At 42.1% G+C, this 23,655-nt stretch overlaps 1 protein-coding gene and 1 long non-coding RNA gene across 2 annotated transcripts in view; both read right to left on the reverse strand.

Moving 5' to 3' along the window:
• Nucleotides 1–23,162, reverse strand: part of REV3L (REV3 like, DNA directed polymerase zeta catalytic subunit) — a 249,830-nt gene extending 226,668 nt beyond the window's left edge. The window contains exon 1 of the mRNA XM_030556132.1: nt 22,933–23,162. Coding sequence (XP_030411992.1) covers nt 22,933–23,071 — 139 coding nt within the window. The 5' untranslated portion in view covers nt 23,072–23,162. The remainder of the gene's footprint in view (nt 1–22,932) is intronic.
• Nucleotides 1,250–22,382, reverse strand: LOC115648473. The gene is made up of 3 exons (XR_003999567.1): nt 22,371–22,382; nt 18,336–18,338; nt 1,250–2,879 (listed from the first exon to the last, which is right to left on the reverse strand). It is a non-coding gene; the product is annotated as an uncharacterized LOC115648473 (long non-coding RNA).
• Nucleotides 23,163–23,655: the final 493 nt, after the last annotated feature.

The following is a 23,655-nucleotide window of genomic DNA, read 5'->3' on the forward strand; positions in this document are numbered from 1 at the left end:
TATCTGAGGCTCTGACCCAGAATGGCTGTGCTCTCTGGTTCTCTAGCACACTTGCCCCATATTCTAGGCAGGACTGACTCTATTTTTAGACAAAACAAAGAAGGGAATGACTTGGGGAGTAATTCCCATTTTTGTCCATGCGCCCCCGGCCAACCTCAGCGAGGTCAGCCAGGAGCACCCATGACAGCAGCAGACAGTACAAAAGGACTGATAACTGTCATCGCCAATTTCCAATTGCAGACTGTACAAAACGATTGATAACCGTCATCGCCAATTTCCAGTTGCAGACGGTGATATAGGGCTGGTAACTGTCTCTGCTACCTTGCAAAGGCAAATGAATGGTGCTGTGTAGCACTGCAGTACCGTGTCTGTCAGCAGCATCCAGTACACATACGGTGACAGTGACAAAAGGCTAAACAGGCTCCATGGTTGCCGTGCTATGGCGTCTGCCAGGGCAATCCAGAGAAAAAGGGCGTGAAATGATTGTCTGTCGTTGCTTTCGTGGAGGAAGGATTGAGTGATGACATTTACCCAGAATCACCCGTGATACTGTTTTGGCCCCATCATGCATTGGGATCTCAACCCAGAATTCCAAGGGGCGGGGGAGACTGTGGGAACTATGGGATAGCTACGGGATAGCTACCCACAGTGCAACACTCCAGAAATCGACGCTAGCCTCGGTACATGGACGCACACCGAATTAATGTGCTTAGTGTAGCCGCGTGCACTCAACTTTATACAATCTGTTTTTAAAAACTGATTTCTGTAAAATCAGAATAATCTCGTAGTGTAGATATACCTTGAGCTTCTAGAATCATACTAAACATTTGGACAGTCAATGGAACTACACTTGTTTGAGGGTCTGTCCATTGAGGTGCACATAAAAAGTCTCCAAATCATCAAGAATTTTACCTGCTAATAAAAGTGCCTTAAATGCAAAAGGATGAGCCATTTAGAAATTGGCTCAGCCTTAAGATTATTTTAATAGTTTCTTGTTATTGCTGCTGTTTAATATCAAGGGATCAAGATTTCTCAGTACAAACAAGAAAAACAAATATCTGTTCTCCCACTGGAAAAACCAAGAAAATTAGACCCATTTCTAAATATACATTAATGTATTTCTCTTCTTGTCTTTAGGGTGAAGAGTTTGTTTTCCTTTCCTTTCCATTTCATACCTTTAGAGTTTGTGGGTTTTAAACATAGACAGTGTGTGTTCCTCTCCTTCCTTCTTCAATAATAAACCTGAAAGTGTGGAATTTTGATCAATATTTTCCATACTGTACACTATGTGTTACATTAAATTATTTATCAGGAGGCTGTTTATTTACATTATAACTGTTTTGTTTTATGCTCTTAATTGTAGAAGATCGAATATAAACTAACAAAAAATTCCACCCATTACAATTCCCTTTGGGCATAAAGTCTTTCATCCAAGTCTAGATCCCATTACCTGGAAATAACACTAAACTTGCACAGCAATGACAAATGCAAATGTTAGTGAAAAACAAAAAAACAGTCTCATTCTTTTTTTTTTTTTTTAAGTTCTGAAATTAAGTATAAAGTTCAGGAACGACAAACAATGGTGTCCAATTGCAACTGAGCAATTTGGAAAGCGTTTACATTCCTGAATAGGAAAGGAGCCACTGATTCACTATGTAACTGCAAAGACAGTCGGAAACAGCAGCAGTTCTCACCACAGACATGACTTTGTTATATTCATGAGCGTCGACTCAGAATTTAACATACTAAACAAGAAACTACCCCAACTCAGATTTGTTTCTAATTTTAAGATGAGCATATACAGAAACTATTTGCCAGAAAAACAACTGCTTCACGCTGTTGGCTCTTTATCCTTTTATCTGGCTGTTCTCCAATATCAACTGAGAGATTTCCCTGTTCCAAATTCTGGTAGCTAGTGAAACATGGGTCGATGAACAAAACACTTTCCTCCTTGTAAGGGTGTAATGTACCATTATGAGGGATTCTGCTGATCAACAGAGATCATCATAAAATATCCACAATGAACTAGTTTCTTAGACCTTCTACTCCTTTAGATATATAGCCATTTTCCTTATGGTTAAGCTTCTGAATTAAGAATACCAGGCTGATCAATGATTACACCTTTACACTGAGTGCCTGGAGAGAGATGAATTTTAAACTTAATGGAAAAGCCCCAATTCTAGCATCTAAACAAAGCCACCAGAGAGCATAGCTCTTCTTTAAAGCCCATACTAGTAATTTTCAGTACACTAATGAACAGCTTTAAGCTCCCACTCTACAGAGCAAAAAATCCAATCACATTTTATTCATGGATTGTAAAACAACTACTGTACTTCAGAATCTGATTTAATCATGGCAATTTCTCTCAAAAGAACTGTTGTGTTTGAGAAGCAATATGTACAAATAACTAAACTTGGCAATGCAAGAGTAGCCAAGGTGGTTTTATTAAAATAAGTAGTTAAATCCAATCTAGTCCAAGCACAGTATTTTGGAGTGTTATGAAAATATCTTACTTTTTAAAGAAATAATCTATATTGTGAGAACACACAGAGACCCCATATAGATTAGAGCCCACTGTTTTTGGTGATATAAAAATATGACACTGGTAGACTAGGTTCCAGCTCTTGCCAAAGCTGTAGGCGTCAAATGAGCACTGACAAATTCGTAGCTGGAAACCAGACCAGCTCATCTGCAGGTTAGTATTGTTCAGGATAGGTGTTAGACTTGTAAGGATGTGTAAAATGCTTGTAAGTTGCTGCATGCATTAATCTTACTTGTAATGTCTGTATCCCATGCTATAAGGTAACATGTAACTTTTGATTTATAACTGTAAAAATGCCTGTTCTGAACTTACAAACTCAGGCAGGAGGATAGTTGTCCTTGAGGGGTGGGGAACTATCAAAACTAAGTGGGCCATTGTGAAGCATCACAATATAAAGACTGGGCTAATGGCACTCTGACACCCACAAAGGTTCTATGTGCAAGGAAGCTTGTTCCACCAGCTTGAAATCTGGAAAAAGGAAATAAAAGAGCTGATATGAAAATTGTTTGGACTCTCACAGGGCTGGAGCTAGGAAACAAAATCAGAGATCCCCAGGGTCAATCTGTCAGTGTTGACAGATTACTATGACTCTGTCATCTTTTGAAACTATAGACTAACTCATGAGAGTGTGTGTGTGCGTGTGCGTGTGTGTTCCCTGCTTTAGATGTAAATAATTCATTTTTTTCCTAGTTAATAAATCCTTAGTGAGTTTTCTATAGGATTGGCTACAAGCAGTGTCTATGGTATGAGATCTAAGGTACAAATTGATGTGAGGTAAGTGACTCGTCGCATGGGACAGGGAATAACCTGAATATTTTGTGATCTTTGATGTTAGTGACAATTTATCACTAAGTCCAGCTTGCCTGGGAAGATAGACTGGACTATCCAAGGGGACTGTCTGTGACACCATTGTGAGACTGTTATAGTACTTCAGGAGTTCACATTTGAACCAACATTGGTTGGTGAAATCTAATTATAGAAGATACCACCAGTTTGCAGCGTATGCCTGAGGTTGGCACTCATGGTTGTGAAGCTCTCCAAACAGCATGGCAATAAACACATATGAAGACTTGGGTGAAATCCTGGCCCATCTCATTTAAATGCAGTCAGGATTTCACACACAGGCCTGGTCTACAGTTAAAAATTAGATCAATCCAGCTATGATGCTCAGGGCTGTGAAAAATTTTGCACCCAGACATCCATAGTAAGGTTGACCTAACCCCTCACTTAGATGCAACTAGGCCAACTGAAGAATTCTTCTGTCAACCTAGCTACTACCTTTTGGAGGGTTCAATTATCTACATTGAGGGGAAAACACCTTTCATTGACACAGAAAGCACCTATACTATTGCACTAGAGCAGCACAGCTGCAGTCTCATAGCTGTGTTGCTGTAGCGTAGACATGCCCATAGTCCTTCAAGATATTAACTACAAACAGTCCTTCAATGCACAAAATGTCTCAGAATAGTTCATTTTTAAAATTTGTTCAAATGTGTGTGTCTGAATTAAGTTTTCTGGAAACTACACCATTTAGCATATCAAAATCAGTGACTCCCCATCCTTTTTATATGCAGAGTTCTTTGGACAACCCACAAAATCTCTCTTCTCTTAAAGTTATGAGACCTTCAGATACAGCTCTTTCCTTTAAAAAAAAAATCTTATTACTAATACCCACTGATTTTCAGATCACAGTTCCAAGTCAGGCAGTTCATCAAGGATGCCAACGCTTGCACCTAGATTTGATCCCTCAATTATTAATATGGAAGTATGCAGCCCTTCTTCCTGATATTAACCTAACTAAAAGTAATAGAATATTTGACTGTCTGCCTAGCCATAGATCCACATGAACAAGCATGGTTGGCTAAATACTGTTTTACCTTAGTGAAGGAGATCTGTAGCTACTAACAATAACATAACACTAATATTTTTAAGGTCAAATGATGTACTAAACTTGTCAAAAATCTCCTGAAGTTCTAGAAAACGCACTGCACATCATTCCTTTTGTGTCTGATTTGCTGTAATGAATCTTCAGCATAACAATTATGCAATATCAATGATCTTTCTGCACATTTCCCCTTCTAAGGAAATAGGATACTTCTATAAAGATCTATACCAAAAATTAAATGTACATTTAAAAAAGTATATAAAAGCAAATATTTAGTTATTATTTAAAATGGTTAACCAGCTCTAATGAAGCCAAAACATCAGTTATGTTTTAGGATTTTCAATCTTAAGGTATGATTACAAGATTTTATTAACACGAGTAGCCCAATGATTTGGAGGAACAATATGATTCTACTTCCAAAAAAAACAAAACAAAACCAAAAAAACCCACCCAACTAGATATCAAAGTTTAGAAAAGTCTCAATTCTTCCTTAGTTCAGCAAAGGCAACGTATCTGGCATGCAGCAGAAATACAATAAATGGCTATCTGATGCAGTAACATTATCAGAATAAACTTGTCCTGTGCATACCACCAAAATGCAATTCCGAATATACTTCCAATATATTAAACGTTTTGAAAAGGTTTATTGTTGAGAAATCCAACTCAGAGGCCAGAAAACTCCAAACACTTTTCCCTACAGCATTAACTTTGCTATGCTGCAAATACTATATATACTAATGAACACCATCAAACAATACATTAAAAATATTGTTTTAAAATGTAAAGGAAAAAACAAGTAGTTACTGGTCTGTCAATCTTATAAACAACATAGATTTTGATTTACCTTAAGGTCCCAACACAGGCTCAATTGCAGGATTAGGGCCTAAGGTTTTAGTTTAAGGTTGCTAATAAAACAAAGTAGTTCTGAGTGCAGACAATATTTATACCACTCTACTTTCAGGTTATCCTGGAAGGGAGGAGTAAAATGAAAATCTTTAGGTGCCAAAATGCAGACTTCAAGCTTTAAAAACTTCTTCAATGTTGGTTGGCTTGTTTTTAAGACTCTCAATGGGGACTAAAAAAGCAGCCAATTTCCAAGTTTCTACCTATATCCACTGAGTTTGCAAGTGCAAAAGTCCCAATTAGAAAACAAGGGGAAAATATTTTTGCATGCACATTTAGTTAATTCAGGTGACTGAAACATTTTTAACTGGAAAAAGTTATCTTTGGGAGGAGACCAAACATGCAAAGTTTCAGAGCAAGAGGAGTCTGAGAAAAATTATAAACAACAAGACAACAGATACTGGAAAGGAAGCCATAAGACAACCACAGGGCCCCTATATTGAAGACCCCCACCTCTGACCCAGTGTCCATCAGCACTTTACCCTCGCCTGCTTAAGTCCTTCCTTAAAATGAAACTTCTGAAATAAGTCCTCTCCTGGAAGAGTGTGTATAAAACAATTTCATTTTGTTTTCTAACAGGGAATGTGATGTGTGCTACACTACACTGCTCACTCAGATCTCATCTAAACTAGGAAAAGGGGTAGCATTTGAAAATGCTAGCCCTAGCTTTACTGAGTGCTGTAGATAAGGTTAACTGTTACAGTGCTAAAAACATTCACTACACTCCTGTGATATTGGTAGAACGTGAGAAGAATAGGACTATTCTTTAGGTCATTATATGAAGTAATTGTTAGATTATTGTATTTTAAAAGTACTGTACACTAATTGTGGGATTTGCCTAACTCCTGTCAGTGTATTACCATAACACATGAGCTACTTTCTTCTAGGATCTGTAAGCCACTGCCAGTCTGTGGATCATGTGTGATGAGAAAAACACAAGTTACAGTCTTAGAGATTCACTCTGACTTCACTCTCTGCTTCTGTTCTATTTCCATCCATGTTATAGCTCCACAACTTTATCTTCAACATGTTTATTCGCAGCATGTGCCCTACTTCCAAAATACCAAATCCTTAAACATTAGGAGGTAAGGATGAGCAATGCTATCATTCACCCTTTAGAAACTAGAGAATTCAATTGCATAGTGAAATTAACTGATTTATCAGGAGTAGGATCAAATTAAAAGTTTAATTGCCAGCAGGTTTACATTGGGAAGAATTAAATTGGAAAAACATCAGAGGCTACTGTTCGGAGTAAGTCACAGAAATAGTTGTGTTCCTAAATTTTCTATATGGCTCAGGCTTAGATAAAATCTGTGGGAGATTATGAATGAAAGGGATTGGAACTGGGGCAGATTTATGATTGACATACAACCTAGTCCCTCAAGGAGTGATTGCATCCTCAAGAGAGCACCTTCCCTTTGGGACAGATAATCTGGTTTGCAATGCAAAAGTCTCATACCTACTGCTACTTTACACATGACCTACAGTAGGCCTTGGACTTCATCCTCCTCTCCTCTCTGCCAAAAGTAGTGCTTTGTCTGGCATACAGCCTTGAAATATGGATGTTTCTCTTCTGTCTTTATTGATATAATGGAGTTACTAAATACTGAGTACTATAGATTTTGAGTTCCCCATATATATATATTTTTTATGGCCTTGATCCTCCATTCACTCATTCACATAAAGTTATCCATATGAATAAAGAATTGCCAGATCAAAGCCATGAACTGCAGAATATCTGAGAGAAGACTGCAGTTTTCCCAGAGTTCTCACCCCTGCACAGTTCTGGGCACTGGAAAGGGAAAAACTGACAAACCCTGTACCCCAACAGGGGACACCATGACTAAGGCTAAGATTTTGTCATAGTTATTTTTAGTAAAAGTCACGGACAGGTGATGGACAACAAACAAAAATTCACGGAAACCGTGACCTGTCTGTGACTTCTGCTGCTCTGGTTCCATGGTTTCCCCTGCCACCATCGTGGCTGGGAGCTGCGGATTCCCCCTTTGCCCTCTCCCAAAGAGAAAATGGAACACCCCCAGCCACTCACTCGAGGCGCACCCTCCCCCTTCCCCCACTCGAGGCTGTCACCCATTGCTGGAATCCTGTCACCGGTGCTGGAACCTTCCCAGGACCCTGCTGGCTGCCAGCTCAAGTCTTGCAGCCCCTGGGGCTGAAGCAGCAGAGAATGTCATGGATGTCTCTGGAAGTCATGGATTCTGTGACTTCCATGACATCTGTGACATAAACGTAGCTTTAACTATGACCTATGTGGCACCTTCCCTTTCCCAAGTCATGTGGGGGGAGGGGGGGCAGTTCCCAGGGAAGAGTCTATACCCCAGTAGACGAAAAAACAGAAGCCAGAAGGAAAGGACACAAACAGCCTCAACTGGTACTGCTGCAGGGACCACTGGACAATGACAAAGTCAGTGGTTTCTGACTCTCGACATTCTCTCCTGGGCTGACTGGCTGTTGGTTCCAACTCTATTCCCCAGTCTCTTCACTTCAGCCTCACACTACATGCCTTATATTCTCCTTTTCTCCCCCGTTTCCCATGCCTGGTTCCCTTTATGAACCCCCTCCTTTCAATATGTCATCTCCCTTCCTTTATAATTAAATAAATCCCCTCCTAACAAAATCCTATGCAAAAAATCTCAGCGCTAACACGATGTTTAGAGGCCATCAATTTGTTCACTCTGCTTATTTGTTGTATCCTTTTCCTCTATCCTTTTTCTGCCTTGTCTATTTAAGTCGTAAGTTCTTTGGAGCAGGGACTGTCTACTAATCTCTTAACAGTACCTAAAACAATGGAGCCCAATTCTCACTGGGTCCCATCGCAATATTGTAATAAAAATCAATAATACAGATGAAAAAATCATTTGTTTCTTTTATTACGCTTCCAACTTTTGGCAGCAGCTCATCAAAACTTTGGCTACCAGCATACGTAGTTGTAAATGCTTCAGAGATCCTATTCCTCCCTCCCCATTCAACCTGCACCCTTTTTTAAACACGATATTCAAGATTTAGAAATTCAACTTCTAAATATAATAGGTAGACAAGATAGGTGAGATAATATCTTTTATTGAAGAGGAGCTATTTGTAGCTTGAAAGCTTGTCTCTTTCAGCAAGAGAAGTTGGTCTAATCAAATATTACCTCACCACTTTGTGTTTAATATTCTGGGACCAGCATAGCTGCAATACTAAATACACTAGGATCTTCTTTACATAGGAATTAAATAGAAAATACTTAAATTTTTAGAGCAGGTTGCATTCTTGTAACAGAAGTTAAACAAAAACTATAGTGTCAGACTGTTAGAAAAATATCATTTTTAAAGCTTGTCTGGAAAATGTGAGTCCACAAATTTCTTTCCAAATCATGTATTAGTAAAAAGAATGGATTGAATTACTGTGGCAAGTTAAATTATTTTATTCACAACATATGCTTTTTTTTTTTTTTAAGTCCGGAAAGTATTGTAGTGTTTTAAAAATACATTTCTTACACAAACTATTTGATTTTTGAGAGTCAAATTATGGCTATATTTTTAATGTTGTTTCTGTGTTTGTTTTGAGACTAAAATCCACAGATCCAAGTATTTTGAGATTTATTACCTTTATATATTCATGCTATATATGAGAGCATAACAGCTCATATGATCATGTGTATAGTAGTAGTGTGAACTTTCGTCTCTTTTATCCCTAAAACAGTACTGCTCCAGAGCATCATTTCTCAAACACTTAAAGCTTTTGTAATTGGTATTCTGGGCTCCTCCTTTCTACATTAAGGGCCAATCCTGTTTCTAGGGACATCAAATGTAAAACTCCCATTGAACTGAATTTGTCCCATTTTGAATCTATGAAACTGATGTTTGAAACTGGCAGTGTTCCCTTGTGGAGTAGAGCTGACTGGGAAAAGGCAGGAATTTGCTTGTATAGCTGATGTTTTTATGTGGTAACTTGTGCCAAACAGATTAGAAACCATTGTTGTAGAGTTAGTTGCTAGTTTAAACATTTTCTGGTAACCAGTGATATTTCTACCTGTCTGAATTATTTTTAGAGTTGTTCTCTAGGCTTGCCTATATGAACATTCAGTTCATAGCAAGTTGGGGTGCAAATCTACTGCACATTAGCTTGCCACGTGATAAGTGTCCATGAGGATGTTGATGATGTGCACCCAGTGGCTTTGATCTACTGTGCTTTGAAACAGGAATAGTTCCAAATGCATTAGGGAACTATTGGTATGAGGCAGCAGAGTCCAGATCAGACACTTAGTGCACAGTAGGCAAGTATGAGGTAGATTTACACCCCAGTTTGCTGCAAACTAAATTTTTGTGTAGACAAGTCCTTTATTAACCTAGTTTAATGTAATTTTTTGTATAACATTTCAAAAAAATGTAACAACCAGAAACACCACCCATAAGCCTGTCATATAGTGCACTTTAATTAAAGATGTTTTCACACCTAGTGTGTCAAAATAATCCTGTGTGGGTGGGTGGTTGTTTTTTCAGATAGGTTATTCCTATGAGTAGAAGGAAAGTTCTTCCATAACGTACAGACTTTGGGAGAGTAGAGTTGTGCTAAAAAAAAAAAAAAGCTTTCTAGCTTCTCTGACAATTCTATGACAACATATTTTTATTTACCAATTCCTGTTTAACAATTTAACTCTCTGAATATCAGGTATTTTATTTCCAATGAACACTGAGAATGATTTAATACAAGCTCTGTTATAATTTGTGTATTAAGCTCTAAGCAACTTCAGTTACAGTGTGAACAAACTGCCTATTGTCAGCTGTGCTTAATTGGGCAGAACTAGAATAGCATTAAAAACAAAGGATCAGATACTTCTTGCCTTTCTTAGGAAAGTAATCCCAATGAAAACACTTGTATTTATAAGGCATGATCTGTAAAATGGGGAAATTGAGGCAGTACGGATAGAGATTTCAACACGGTAGCAGAGCCAAGAAAAGAACTAGCTCTCCAAATTCCCAGTCTTGTGCTTTAGGCCACCCTTCCTCCAGCCAACCATCACAAAAGTCAACAAGACTACCAAGAGAGAAGGTAAGTAGGATGTGGCCAAAGGTTTTCTCCACAACTCCTAAGGGAAATAAGTGCTCTCACCAATACTATGGCAGCCCCTACTTAAGTGCAAGGCAACAGCATCCTGATGGAGACCCTAGTTCTTGACTTTGGCTGTAATCAAGTGGACAGGGATGAGCTCTTGTTGGAGTCCTTTCAGACAGGAAGCACCTTTAGTAAAAAAAATAAAAAATAAAAAATAAAATAAAAAAAAAAAATTAAAAGTGTGGTCCACCCCCCAACATAAAGCCATGAGATTAAAGATGCTACTCTTTTTTTCCTCCCCTGGCCTAGAGTTTTGACCAAATCACTAAGAAAGAGTTCTACAATAAGTCTGGGACGAGTGAATGCGAACAAGGGAATAAGCAAATTAATGTGAGTAGAAGCACCCTTGTGATGAAGGATTATTAATTTTAGGATGAATCCTGCTCCCATTTTAGTTAATGGTAGGGTTGCCAACTTTCTAATCGCACAAAACCAAACACCACTGCCCTGCCCCTTCTCTGAGGCCCCCACTTGCTCCATCCTCCACTTCCCCCCCTCCCTCTTCCCTTCAATCACTTTCATGGGGCTGGGGAAGGGGTGTGGGCTCCAGCTGGGGGTGCAGGCTCTGAGGTGGATGAGGGATTCGGGGTGCAGGAGAGTTTTCCAGGCTGAGGCAAGGGGTTGGGCTGCAGTGGGGTTATAGGCTCTGGGTGGGGCCAGATACGAGGGGTTCAGGCGTGGGAGAGAGCTCCAGGATGGGGCAGGCAGTTGGGGTGTGGAGGGGGATGACAACTCTAGCTGGTGGTGCAGGCTCTGGAGTGAAAACTACTGGAGCAGGACTGTGTAATTTAATGTTTGATTGTGGTCACTATGGTGCTGAAAGTACAACTAAGGATCAACCATTTCTATAAAGGTCACTGAAGCAGAAAAGAGGACCAAACAAAAAAGGGGACTTCATATGAACGTCAAGTACTTTTTATATATTTTCATTTTATTTCCATTCAAGTAAAGGCTAAAATCTCCTCATGAAGCAGGGATAGCGAAGTAAAAGTGTTACCTGCCTCATAATGGATGATAACTGAATATTGATCCACATAAGAGTCTGAAAGGAAGGACAATCGTAATGGGAGTCTACTGATGTAAATCACCTTAGGTGTAGCTGGCCTTAAAAAAAGTTGTAACTTTTTAAAAGAAATTTTAAAAGGTGCCACATTGATAATCCTGGAAAATGACCTCTCTTATCCACAGAACAGAGCCAGCACAGGCAGCAACAAAACAAAAAAAAACAACTTCCCAATGTCTTGCTAAAAGTACCACACTGTTCTGGAAGGGACCACCTTTGAAAGCAAAGGTAGTTCAGTTTCCACTGTCCATTTGATCCTTAACCGTTTCTATGGTGTGAAAACCTGGCCAATAGAAAACCAAATTTAAAAAAATCAATTCATTTCACATGCCACTAAAGAGCTAGCTAAGAATTACTTTTGCTTTCTACTGACTTTAACCTGAAAAAATGACCGAGAAGTGAAGGACTCCATATCCCAGTGTATAGGGCAAACTGCCTGGAGCCATTGTTTGGGAAACTTGCATTACACACCTGCTCTAGAGAGTAATGCTAGCTATTTTCAGTTAGATGCAACAGTCCACAGGCTCTGCAACTCCTGCATGAAATACTGTGGTTAGAACATCAAATCCAAAACAGGTTGCGATGAATCACTTGTTTATAGTTACACTGGTGTATGGTAAAGCGGTGCAATTTTCTGGGCATAGATCTTCCTGTCCTGTCTATATCTAAATCCCGCTGATTCTTTCTGCATAAATCTCTAAGATCTGACCTTTCATATCCATCCACTTAGCTAAAACTTTTGTCCAAACTCTCATCTCACATCTCGATTACTGTAGTATTCTTTTATATGGCCTTGACAAATGTAATCTTACGCGACTCATATCTGTACAGAATGCTGCTGCAAAGATCATTTTGCTAGGTTGTTTTGAACACATCACCCTTCTCTTTGAATCCCTCCACTGGGTCCCCCTTCTGGATCACATCAAATGTATGATACTTTTGTTAACTTTCAAGGCCTTTCATGGTCATTCCAACATCCTTCCTATTATCACTCAATCACTAATGAGCTGCCAATACTTGCCTCTGATCAATCCATTGACGTAAGCCTCCATCATGCACTTGTTAAATTTTCGAACAAACACCTTTATGCTTTCTCCCACATTGCACCTCTCACACCTGGGAAGTAAACTCCATGAACATCCACAAAGGTACCGCATTATGCGCCTTCAAATCCCACCTTTGCTGTGGTGCTTACAAAAAGTTTAACAACCGTTAGGATGTGGTGTGCAGAGATTACTGCCTGCCATTCTGACCAATACGGTCTCATTGTTTCCTTGTACTCCTCTGGCTGGCTGTATCCATCTATTGTCTCTTGTCTTATACATAGACTGTAAACTCTTTGGGGAAGGGACCATCTGTTTATTATATGCTCATACACCATCTAGAACAATGAGGGCCTAGTCCTTGACTAGGGCTCCGAGGTGCACTGGCATACAAATAAATAAAAGAAGAAAAATATTTGACTATACAGTGCCTAATCCAGCTCCCATTTAAATCACTGGAAAAGCCTTCCACTTAATATCATTACATACAATAATATATTTTATTGTAGCCTTGTGCACAAATTCAACACTATTTTACACATGTATTTACATGCCACTGTAAAAACCAGAAAGTCAAACCAGCTGCCATCAAAGCATGCAGCACAATAAACAAACTTGGTGGCAAAACAGTCGGCAGTCCATGTGCCCAAATGACATATCCAATTATTGCTGGGTATCCATCCCCCTGTTCTCCTTGGCCTTTCTGGCATGTTTTGCACATGCAGGCCATGACTGGACAGGAGTCAGTAAATGCATAGGATACATTGGTTCATTCCATGTACTAGAGTTCATTGCCTGTGACATGGTCCAGCCACCTCCTGAATTGTCCAAAGAATGCATATTCTGCAAGCTGTAGAGCAAGAGATGATGGCGGCACTGGAGCCTCATAGCTATGGGCTTAAAGTAATCGCTCAAAAAGCTCTTTCTGCAGCTCTTACTCCCTCAAGAATCTGTCTGCCAATTTCTCCTCATGCTGTACAGATTGTCTCTTTCCACCCTCTGTGCATTTTATCTATTTGACACTCCTTTTGGTTCTTCTGGAATTCAATCTCCCAATTAGTTTTATCTAGCTGCTCTTTCATCAGCCTATCCCAGACTCTCTCTTTGCTCGGGCTAGATTGGTCTGAACTCCTACGTTCCTGGTGTCATGTGTTTGCCCTGTAGAGGTGGAAGAGCCTTGAAATGAGAATGACAGAGTACATTAATGTCTGAGCATGACAAAAGTTATATTTCCAGCCCTGTGAAAGGGACTGCTTTAATTCAAGGTCAAAGGATAACACTTATTAACAGAGTGTATTTCACAGAGAAAACACCACTGACTTCAGATATCCTTTGAAGCAGCACTGAAAACCATCACACATCACAGTAAGTCTCTCATAAAAAAATCATTTGAAATAATTTTTATATCCCTTCATTTTCTCAAGGTGGAGAGGCGCCTTATGAGTGGTTTAGTTACTATCCATGTTTTTTCAATCCTGTCAAGAGGAGCAAGCTGGAGAACATTGATATTCTGGAAGTACCCGCGGGGAATTGTGAAATTATGTTCCAGGCCAACAGCAGACAGCCACCTTTGTATGCTAAGGAGATATTGAGGCACCTAGTGACCAATCAGGACATCTCAAAATGGAGGGTGCGTGAGAGTTACAGAGGCAGCCCTAATAAGTATGCCCTGCCCCAGAGCATAGCAGACTGTATCGAGTTCTTACTCTGTGAGAATTTCGCTTTCATCACCAGCCAGCAATGGGTGACAATTTGCTGTAAAAATTAATAAGATGCTGATTTAACATGGAGACACACTACAGCCTCCTTACAAGCACCCTGCATTCACACACAGACCCAACTCGCTACTAGAAATGGGGACAACACAGATTGCCACCCTCCGCTGTAACTTGGACTCATACACTAAAGCTAGTAATAGACCAATTAACCACACTGGTTTTGTCTGGACTCATAATAGCCACTTTTTAAAAACTCAATTCACAGGCGGTCTGGGACAGCGCTGTCTGAGCGGTCTGTGGCTGATTTATAAGGCGCACTACATTACACAAGCAGGGTATGTGAGGTTGTTCATTGTAGAACTCCAACCCATATTTATAACAATAATTGAGCAACTACTAAAGATTTCATGATAACTGCTTGTTTAACTTTTTCCTCTTTTTGTGGTATCCATTTTGAAGCCCACATGGCATCAGGGGAATAGCGTGAGTTCCACCCTGAACAGAAGCACACCAAAACCACAACATGTTAATAACTTAACAGGCCCATAAGCCAAAAATCTCTTCCATCCATTAATAGAAACAAATGGTGGCAGAAACTTACCAGATGCCGGCTTCAGCGTTTGTTCTCATAGCAATCCTGCAGTGGACTGCTCCTCAGGACCATTCCCAAACAGCTCTTCCAAATACGGACCCGGGATGTGCTGCAGCTGCTCCAGAAGCATAGTCTCCCCGATTACCAGCAGCACTAGGGTCACTTATTGCCCTTTATTCGACAGCTGACTCTCTCCCCTGGCTGTGCCTCTGATGGGGACGGAGAGGTTGTAAGCGTAATATCCCTGCTTAGCAGATTGTCATGCACCACTGTGGGCTCAGGCTGAGTGCTTGCTACAGTTCTTTGTACCTAATTGATTTCCTCATAAAAGAGGCAGGAAAACAGAGAGTTCCCAGAAGTTCCATTAGCATCCTTGACTTTGCAGTTCTGTTTTCAGATGCTTGAATTACTCTCTGTATTGTTCTGCGGTCCAGTCGATCCCAATGCTACCAGGCACTCAGACATAATTTTGTAGACAATAATTTCTCACGCTCTTACAGAAGTTGAACACCTTGCTGGACTCACACCAGAGGTTAACCAGAATCCATCTATGTTCCTCTAACCAGCTAGCAGCATGCAGGATGACTTCTTAGTGCTGGCCATGCTAATGCACATCCACAAAGACTGTGTTTCCAGTTGAGCAGTCCGCATGAAAATGAAGGGTTAAACACAGAGCAGTTGCATTTGAACCAGGCAGTTGCTTTCTGTTCCTGGGAAGTTTTGGAATTATGGGCTGGGAAGGACAGATCCAGAGGACAGTGTTGGTGGACCTCCAGATCCAAGTCTGGCAACTTAGACCAGAGCTGCGTCCACACTGAAAAATGCCTGAGCTTTGATCCACATCATAGTGGGACTTGAGCTCTGACCCATCCTCCCTATCAGCATCAGCAGGCCTGAGTCCAGAAGAGTTCCTGGACCAAGTCGGACTAATTTCTCTGTGAACTGCAGCAGAGGTTGGACTTAAACCTGAGTCAGAGCCTAGGCTTATTGTGCTGTGTAGACATACCCTCAGTGGTGAGTAAGTCTCCTGGAAATTTCAAGAGTCCCAAAACACACAAATTACTTCTTCCTATCATGATACTTACTTGTCTCACCATTGTGCCAAGAATGAATCTGTGAACAACCAAATTAAACCAAAGACTGAATGTAAACAAAAGTTTGAACTATACCACTCTCCTGACCAATTTCATTCTGGAGGTTCAAACGCCAAAACCATGTCTTGGGCTTTCCCAATGCTTTTATAAAATTGCTGGCCAAAAGAAAAGGAGTAAGAAAAGAGGAAAGAAACTTGGATGGGATAATGTATGTATTTAACAGATCTGATCTGCAGATCCATGTTCTATTATAGTAAATGCTAACTTATAGAGCACTTTTTGTCTACAGATCTTGAAGTACTTTACAAAGATGGACAAAATATACTGTCTCCACAGAAGGGGGAATTGAAGTGCTGAGTTAAGTGATTTGTCCAAGGTCACAGAGCAATTAGATGAGAGCTGGAACAGAACATACACTCTCTGACGTCTAGATCTTGCCTACACAAACAAGTAGGTTGTGACAAGGTAGCGTGTGAATCTACCTCGCACTAGCCTGCCGTGGTCTAATTGTCCACATGCATCCCGCTGATGCACAACAATAGTTTGTTAAAGTGCTCTTTGAAATAGGACTAGTTCAAAGCACATTAACGAACAAACATGCATCAGGATCCACACCCTAGCTTACTGAGTTTTAATTCTTCAAGTAGGCAAGCCTTCAGACTCTCATACAATCCAATGGACCACACACTACTGTCCTTACATTTTACTGGATATTTTTACACTAAAAAAAAGCTCTATCCCTTGAAATAAAATTCTATCAAAAAAGCCCATGGATGCAAAACATAAGTTGTCAACACTGCATCTGCCACATTTTCAGATTCATAGAATGATGTCAGTATTATTTTTCCTTTTAACCCGATTAAACTATTGAGAAGTTATCTGAAAACATAGTAAAACCTGATGCATCTATGACAAGTTATTCATAACCATAAATAGGCTTTAAAAAAATTCCATTCACCCCTGGAGAGAGGAATTTGCTCTAGCAAACAAGGGGCCTTAACATCAATTTCTGTAGATTTCAAGCTTTCATTTACTAGCTCTTATAGTTGCAGAGATACCTTTTAAAAAGTCAAACATGTAACAGATGAAGCAGCATCTTTCCAATTCTATAAGCAGCTTCACTGTCTCTACTGTTACTCAGAGTTTCCCCAAGCATCAAGAGAATAAGAATAAAAAGACTCTGGCCTGCTTCTGTGCCACTGTTCGTTCTCTAGCCGGCAGTGAAACGTCATGGACTACATCCACTTCAGGCTTATTCAGAAAGAAGCAGGCATTAGAGTTACTCAAGGTGGAAGACTGAAAGGACAGACAGATGCTAGGAAATTAGCACCTACTACCCAAAACTCCTGGCTGCAGCAAGAAGGGGGTAGACTTGTACAGATCATCTCTCACTTTAGGACAGCTCCCGCTGGCCGGGGAACAGTGCACCGCAGCCACTGGGAGCTGCGAGTGGCCGTGCCTGTGGATGGTCAGTGTAAACAAACTGTCTCGCGGCCTGCCAGCAGATTACCCTGACGGGTTGCAGGTTGCCCACCACTGCTTTAGGACCCAAAGAAAAGACAAAAGTTTCTTCTCCCTTGCAACACCTTTAGGGAGGAAGGGAGACAAACATTTAAATTTTAAGAAGCCTGATAACTAGAAGCTGATGTGATAGATGAAGGACCTAGGCAGGTTTCAAAACTTAACCTTGATTGAAATCCTAGTGACTTTCGCCTTCCCAACAGATGAAAAGCTTCAGGACCCTGATCTTCTCAATCAGCACTTTGGTCCTAGCCCTTGGACAGTAGGGCCCCTACTTTCATATTCTGTATATCGACCTCTGATTTGCAGGTTTAGTTCCCTAGCTACCAGGCAATTGGAAAAATTTTAAAGCAGTTCTATTTTACTTGATGAATAAAGTAACTAATGTTTTCAAACTTAACACCCATTCAATCTTAAAAGTTCTCTCAAAATAGCCCTTCTCACATCCAAGAATCCGTATGATCTCAAAACATAACAAAAGCAGTTAAAACCATGAAAGAGTGCCACTTTCATTATACTTATAATATGGAAAGTCATGTCAACAGATATGCAAGTCAGCTTTAAGCACCAATGAGCGCTAAAATGGAACAACTCGTAGTGAAGGTGTACTTACATAAATGAAGATACTTTAACTATGGTTCACCTTCAGTCTGATGAAAGCAGATAGATATTGCGAAAAAAGAAAATAGACTCATTCTCTTTGCTTTGGCTTGGACACATTAAGGTTCTGATTCCTAACCTTTTAAACTCTTTTCTTGATTTAGGACCTGCAACAGAGTCGGCACCTGCTTCTCGCAAGTACGCCCTCTGTTTAGGTGTGTCTGCATCCTTTCAGTTCTTTTCAGTGGGGCGGCACCCACTTCTTGTCAGCGTCTCCCTCTGGCCGATGGATCCCTTGTCAGGTCTTCAGCGACTCAGTTCTCAGGGTGAGCCATCTATACCTGTCCCTGCAGCCCCTCCCAGGCTCCAGTCCTCAGTATGATCAATGGGGTCCCTAAATAGCCTAGTTAGCCAGCTTGCATATGGAGATTCCTGTCCTGGGGTGAAACAGCACCACCAGGGCTTTCTCCCTTGGGGCTGTTTGCTTGCCTTTCAGTCCTCTGACCCCGGCTCTCCAGCTAGGTCAGTCGGGTGGCGGGGGGGAGGGGAACAGTTCCACAAACAGTCTGTTCCCTGGGCCTGTCTTCAGTGACTCCTAGCAGCAAGCTAGAAGCTATTCCCTTGCAACCCTGGTTCCTGCCAGCAATTACCTACCTTAGCCCTTGCAGCCTCCCAGGGGCACTTCTTGATCTCCCAGTCCCTGCTAGCAGGCTGCTCTCTCCAGACCTTTTGAGCTCCTTTTATATGAGCCTGCTGGGCCCCTATTGGTTGCTACCTGTAGCATCTCTGATTAACTGCTTCCTCTGCAGCCACTCTAGCCTGGCTGGAGGACCTCTCCACTGCTCCTTTGCTGGGATGGGTGTGGCTAGACCCCAAGGCCCTTTGGGCCCAGTACACCCCATCACAGGACCCAAAAAGATTACTATGTTCACTCAGAGGTAATGAGCTCAAGATCTACCCTTCAAATGTTCACAGCAATGGACCCATAAACCAATTTTTAAAAGCACGAAAAGGGGCAGTACTTTTTACCAGAATGTGTCTTTGGACACAAACTTTTTTACCTCTATGAGCAATTTGCCCCTATTTATACATATTATAGTTTGTGTGATGGCTGGCAAAACGATCAAATTCATGATACACAACTATGAATGAAACAATGTACAGCAATATAGAATTCCTTCCTCACTCATCTGGCTGTGTGAACACTATCTCCCGTCAGAAGAGTAGGGCATACAGCCAGGTCCCACCAACACCCACAGCTACTAGATGATACAAAATGTGGTGCTGCTAGGACTTCAACTTCTAGAATCTAAATGACTGATTGGAATATGAAAACGACTTAATCTCCACTGGCTCAGTAGGTGGGCCTTGGAGCCTCCTTTTGAACCCAAGACTCTTAATTAGCTGCACAGTGGTTGTTTCATTTTAAACATACTAAGATTAACGTATTGACAGTGAAACTAAAGGTGCAAGCTGTCTATACAAGCATAGTGGCTAGGTGCTATGCACAGTGTTGCAACTTCGCACTTTTTCTACCTGGCTGGCGAGAATATACATTTACCTTAATTAGAATGATTTCTTTCATGCAAGTTTATAAAAAAAAAAACAACCAAGCATTACCACTGCATAAGACTTGAGCTGTAGGTGTGTGCCACTATCTTATAAGGCCCTCAGAAAAATCACCCTTTTTTTTTTTTTTTTAAATCCATGCTAATACTATGGGTAAATGTTCAAATTTCATTGGATATGCCTGGCCACCAAGTCTCTCGCCCAAACTTCTATAATTTTTTCAACAGTGGGGAGGCAAAAGCGGGCATCTCCACTTCTGCCTCCTCACTGAGACTGCAGCTGCTCACAGAGGGTTAAGCAGACTAGTCCATCTCAGAGGGACCTGGCAGTGTAGTCCGATTCCATGGAACCGATGTGGGGGAGGGGCAGGGTGACAAAAGTCACCTGGATGAACAATGAGAGCCAACTCAGTGAGCAAATGAATCAGATGGCACAAGCCAGTCTAGCCCAACCTGACACAGGGCAAGGATCAGCTTGCTCCATACTCAGCTTCAGCCCAGGCCTCTACTGCTGTTTGTGTCCAGCGAGCGGAGAGAGAGGAGCAGTACTGACAACAAGGCAATCTGGCAGCCCTGGCTTGCCCCCACAGCAGCCCTCACAGGCCCGTAGGAGACAGAAGCACGAGCTAGCAAGGAGTTCATACTGAGATCCACCCCGCATACAAAGCCACCACTGTATGGAACACAAGGTGTGTGAGGGAACCGTGTCCCAGTGGGGGGATCAAGGCATGAGGGATAGAACCCAGTTTCAGCTCCTCACCAGCCAGTGCTACAGTGTCTCCTACAGGCCTGCAGGGGCCTCTGTGAGGTGAGCTGGGTCCAGGCTCCTAATTGCCACATTGCCAGTGCCACCTCTTGGACAGGAAGCAGCAGTGGTGGCCTGGGTCAGAGCTGGCCGTCTAACCCAACCCTGCTCCCATCACCACCACCATGAACAGCCACAGCCTCAGCGGGATGCTTCTACCTCTCTGCTGGGGGGGGGAGGGGGGGCGGAGAGAAGGGAAGGGAATCGCAGTATTGAGCTAATTTAACAATTTCCATAGATTCCATGAAATCATGATTTACACAGGGCCTTACTCATACACCAGAATAAAAGTCAGTTTACTGATTCTGAATCACATACAGCCAATGCATTAGTCAACTGCAAAGCCAAATTTTCTCCCTTTTAAAAAAGAAGTCAATATATTTCTAAATGATTAAATACAATCTCATTATAGTTCCACTGTAAACAGTTGCAGAGTTTACTATACCAAGTCATTTAAATATATTAACATTGACAGTGAGGTGCTAATAATTGCTTACTTCCAACAACACAATTAAAAGAACCTGAATTCCATCCGATTTTACCATTTAAAGACAAGCAGAACTACAAATGTATTTCTCAAGTCTTATCAGCAAAAATTACTAAAAGAAATGAAAAGAAAAATAAAGGCAAGCTACTCTTTGTGCTGAAAAGTAACAGAAATAATAGATAACGAAAGCACTCTTCCTCTGCAGAAGCCAGAGGAAAGTCACCATTAACCAAGCTGAATCAGAAAAAGTTCAGCTATGCAAACACATATCAAAGTTTATGCCAGGGAAGCAAAAAGATTTCCCAGTATGCTCTGAGTCACTGGACAAAGTGAAGTAGTCTACTGTTTACTTTCCATGCCATTCTCCTGATATAGCAGATCCTCAACATCTTCTTAAAGAAACTATATCAGTCTTCTCTTATGCATTTAAAAAAATAGTAAGCCTGTTCCTTCCAGACAACCTCAGGCTCTAAATTTATGAATAGTGAAACAATTACTCATAGGATTACATAATTACTTTCTCAAAGAAGCTTCCCTCTATCATATGTAGTTTGAAAACTATTGAAATGTACAGCATTTAACAGATTTTGTTATGGGGAAAAATATGAAGCACTGAATGTACACAAAATGCAAATTACAAACAGTAGACGTGTTGCTATTTTATATCAGCTTGTTTTTGTGTTAACTCAACCTATCTACTTTAAAAATTTAAGCTTTAGATGGATCAGTTTGCATCTGCTTCCATTACCTTACCTTCCTCTGCACCTGAAGAGCGCACAGAAAAGATAACTCTGAAATTCCAAATATGAATAAAGATTGCTATACTATACTAATGGGGGAAAAGACACCTTTATTGTGCACTTTTACTGAAGTTTCTGCTCTCCCTAATGATAAGAGTGTACATTACGTACTCTGCTTATAGCATACATCTTTCACACACACAAATACCTTTGCTCCCAAGGTCAGTATCATATAACACAAACATTTCAATGTTCTCTAATATTTGTAACAACTGATGGAAAGGAGGCCTCTTTTCATCTTCAGTGTGCACTGAAAACTGGCAATAAAGGTTATCCATATTTAGAAAAATGTTATTGGTAAAGAGAATGTTGGTATTTGGGGAGTATACCTTGGAATTGCCATGCTTCTTAGCGATTTAAATGATAAGAAGTATAGTTAAAGGAGTAATGAAGAATAAATAGGATGTTACATTAGGAAGTCGCAGGGGCCAACATGTGGCTAGTGGTTAGGACGTTTCCTTCTGCAGTGCAGCACTAATTCCTATTGGTCTGAGCAATTTACAATATACTAGCGTAACAGCAACATAAAAACAACCACTTCACAAGTCTTGTTACAGAAGTCCCACGTATGGAACTCTGTATTAGGAAGCCGTTTAAAGATACAGTACTTATAAATTAACTCAGTAATCACCCCCTCAAAGACACGTATGATTTTTTTCTCCTCTCCATTCACACACAAACGCTGCGTCCCTTTCTTTAAAGAGGCAAACCCCAACACCTCACGGCCTGGGTTACGTACAAATCCCCCTATCCGCAGCACAGCAGACCCGCTGTGTTTTTACAGCTGCGCTTAGTCGTGGTTCACGAGCTACCACTGAGCCTATGCGGGGGGGCAGCTTCTCCTGTGCGCGGCGCGATTGTAGCGATTTCCTACTCTCTCTGGGCACAAGCCTCTCTACTCATCCTCCCACCTGCAGGTCCCGATCCTGCTCTCCGCGCCCCCTCCCCACTAGCCATGGAGCCTGCAGGGAGCCGCGGTCTACGGAGACCCTGCGGTCCGCACCGGCTCCAGGCAGGTATCGCCCCACGCAGCAGCAGCCAGTTCCCGCGGCGTCCCGGCGGCGGCGGGGCGAGGCCGACGGCGGCAGGTGAGGCACACGCCGCAGCACGCCGGGGCTGAATCACAAAGCGAGCCCTGGACCCCGGGCCTAGCGGCGGCGGGCTCTCCGCAGAGGCAGCCAGGGGTCCCTTACCTGCAGGGGTGGCGCCGAAGACTCTCACCACGGGCACCTTCTTGGCCTGGGCCTCTCTGAAGCGGGACTGGCCGGGGTCCAGGCCGGGCAGCGGGCTGCCCATGTAGTAGTCGGCGGTCACAATCCTCACTGAGAACATGTTCGCCGCCGCCGAGAGCGACCCACGCACTGAGCGAGTGCGGAGCCCACACGGCTCCCCCGCCGCCGCCGCAGCGAGCGCAGCGCTGCGCCCTCCCGCCTGCCCGGCGCTCCCCGCCCGCGCGCACACAGACACGCGCGCACTGAGCAGCCTGAACTGGCTCTAGAAGAGCCTGGCCGGCCGCGAGCGCCTCATGGGCAGAGCAGTCCCTTCCCTCGGCAGCGCGGACGCCTTGGCGGCGGTGCCTCCTCGGCTCCAGCTGTTGTTGCCATGATGATGATGTCACAGACGCAACCACTGGGGGGGGAGAAGGGGGCGGGCGGGGGAAATGTGTTTCTCTCCTGCGCTTCAGCAAAGGGTGTTTTTTCCGCTCCCTGGGCAGTGGAAGCCGTGCGATATCGGTTTCTCGACAATCGGCCGTAGCGGCTGGGTGAGGCTACGGAGCGCCGAGTCATGGATCGGGCTGGGGACTCCTGGGCTGGGATTGGGTTAGGCTGGGTCGGGCCGCCATTTTGGATGCTGAGGCGTCTCGCTGCGGGAAGGTGAGTTGCCGCCCGCTGCTGGAGGAAGGGGCAGTCTCGTGC

Source organism: Gopherus evgoodei, chromosome 3 (assembly GCF_007399415.2).
Source record: "Gopherus evgoodei ecotype Sinaloan lineage chromosome 3, rGopEvg1_v1.p, whole genome shotgun sequence".
NCBI classification, from domain to species: Eukaryota; Metazoa; Chordata; order Testudines; family Testudinidae; genus Gopherus; species Gopherus evgoodei.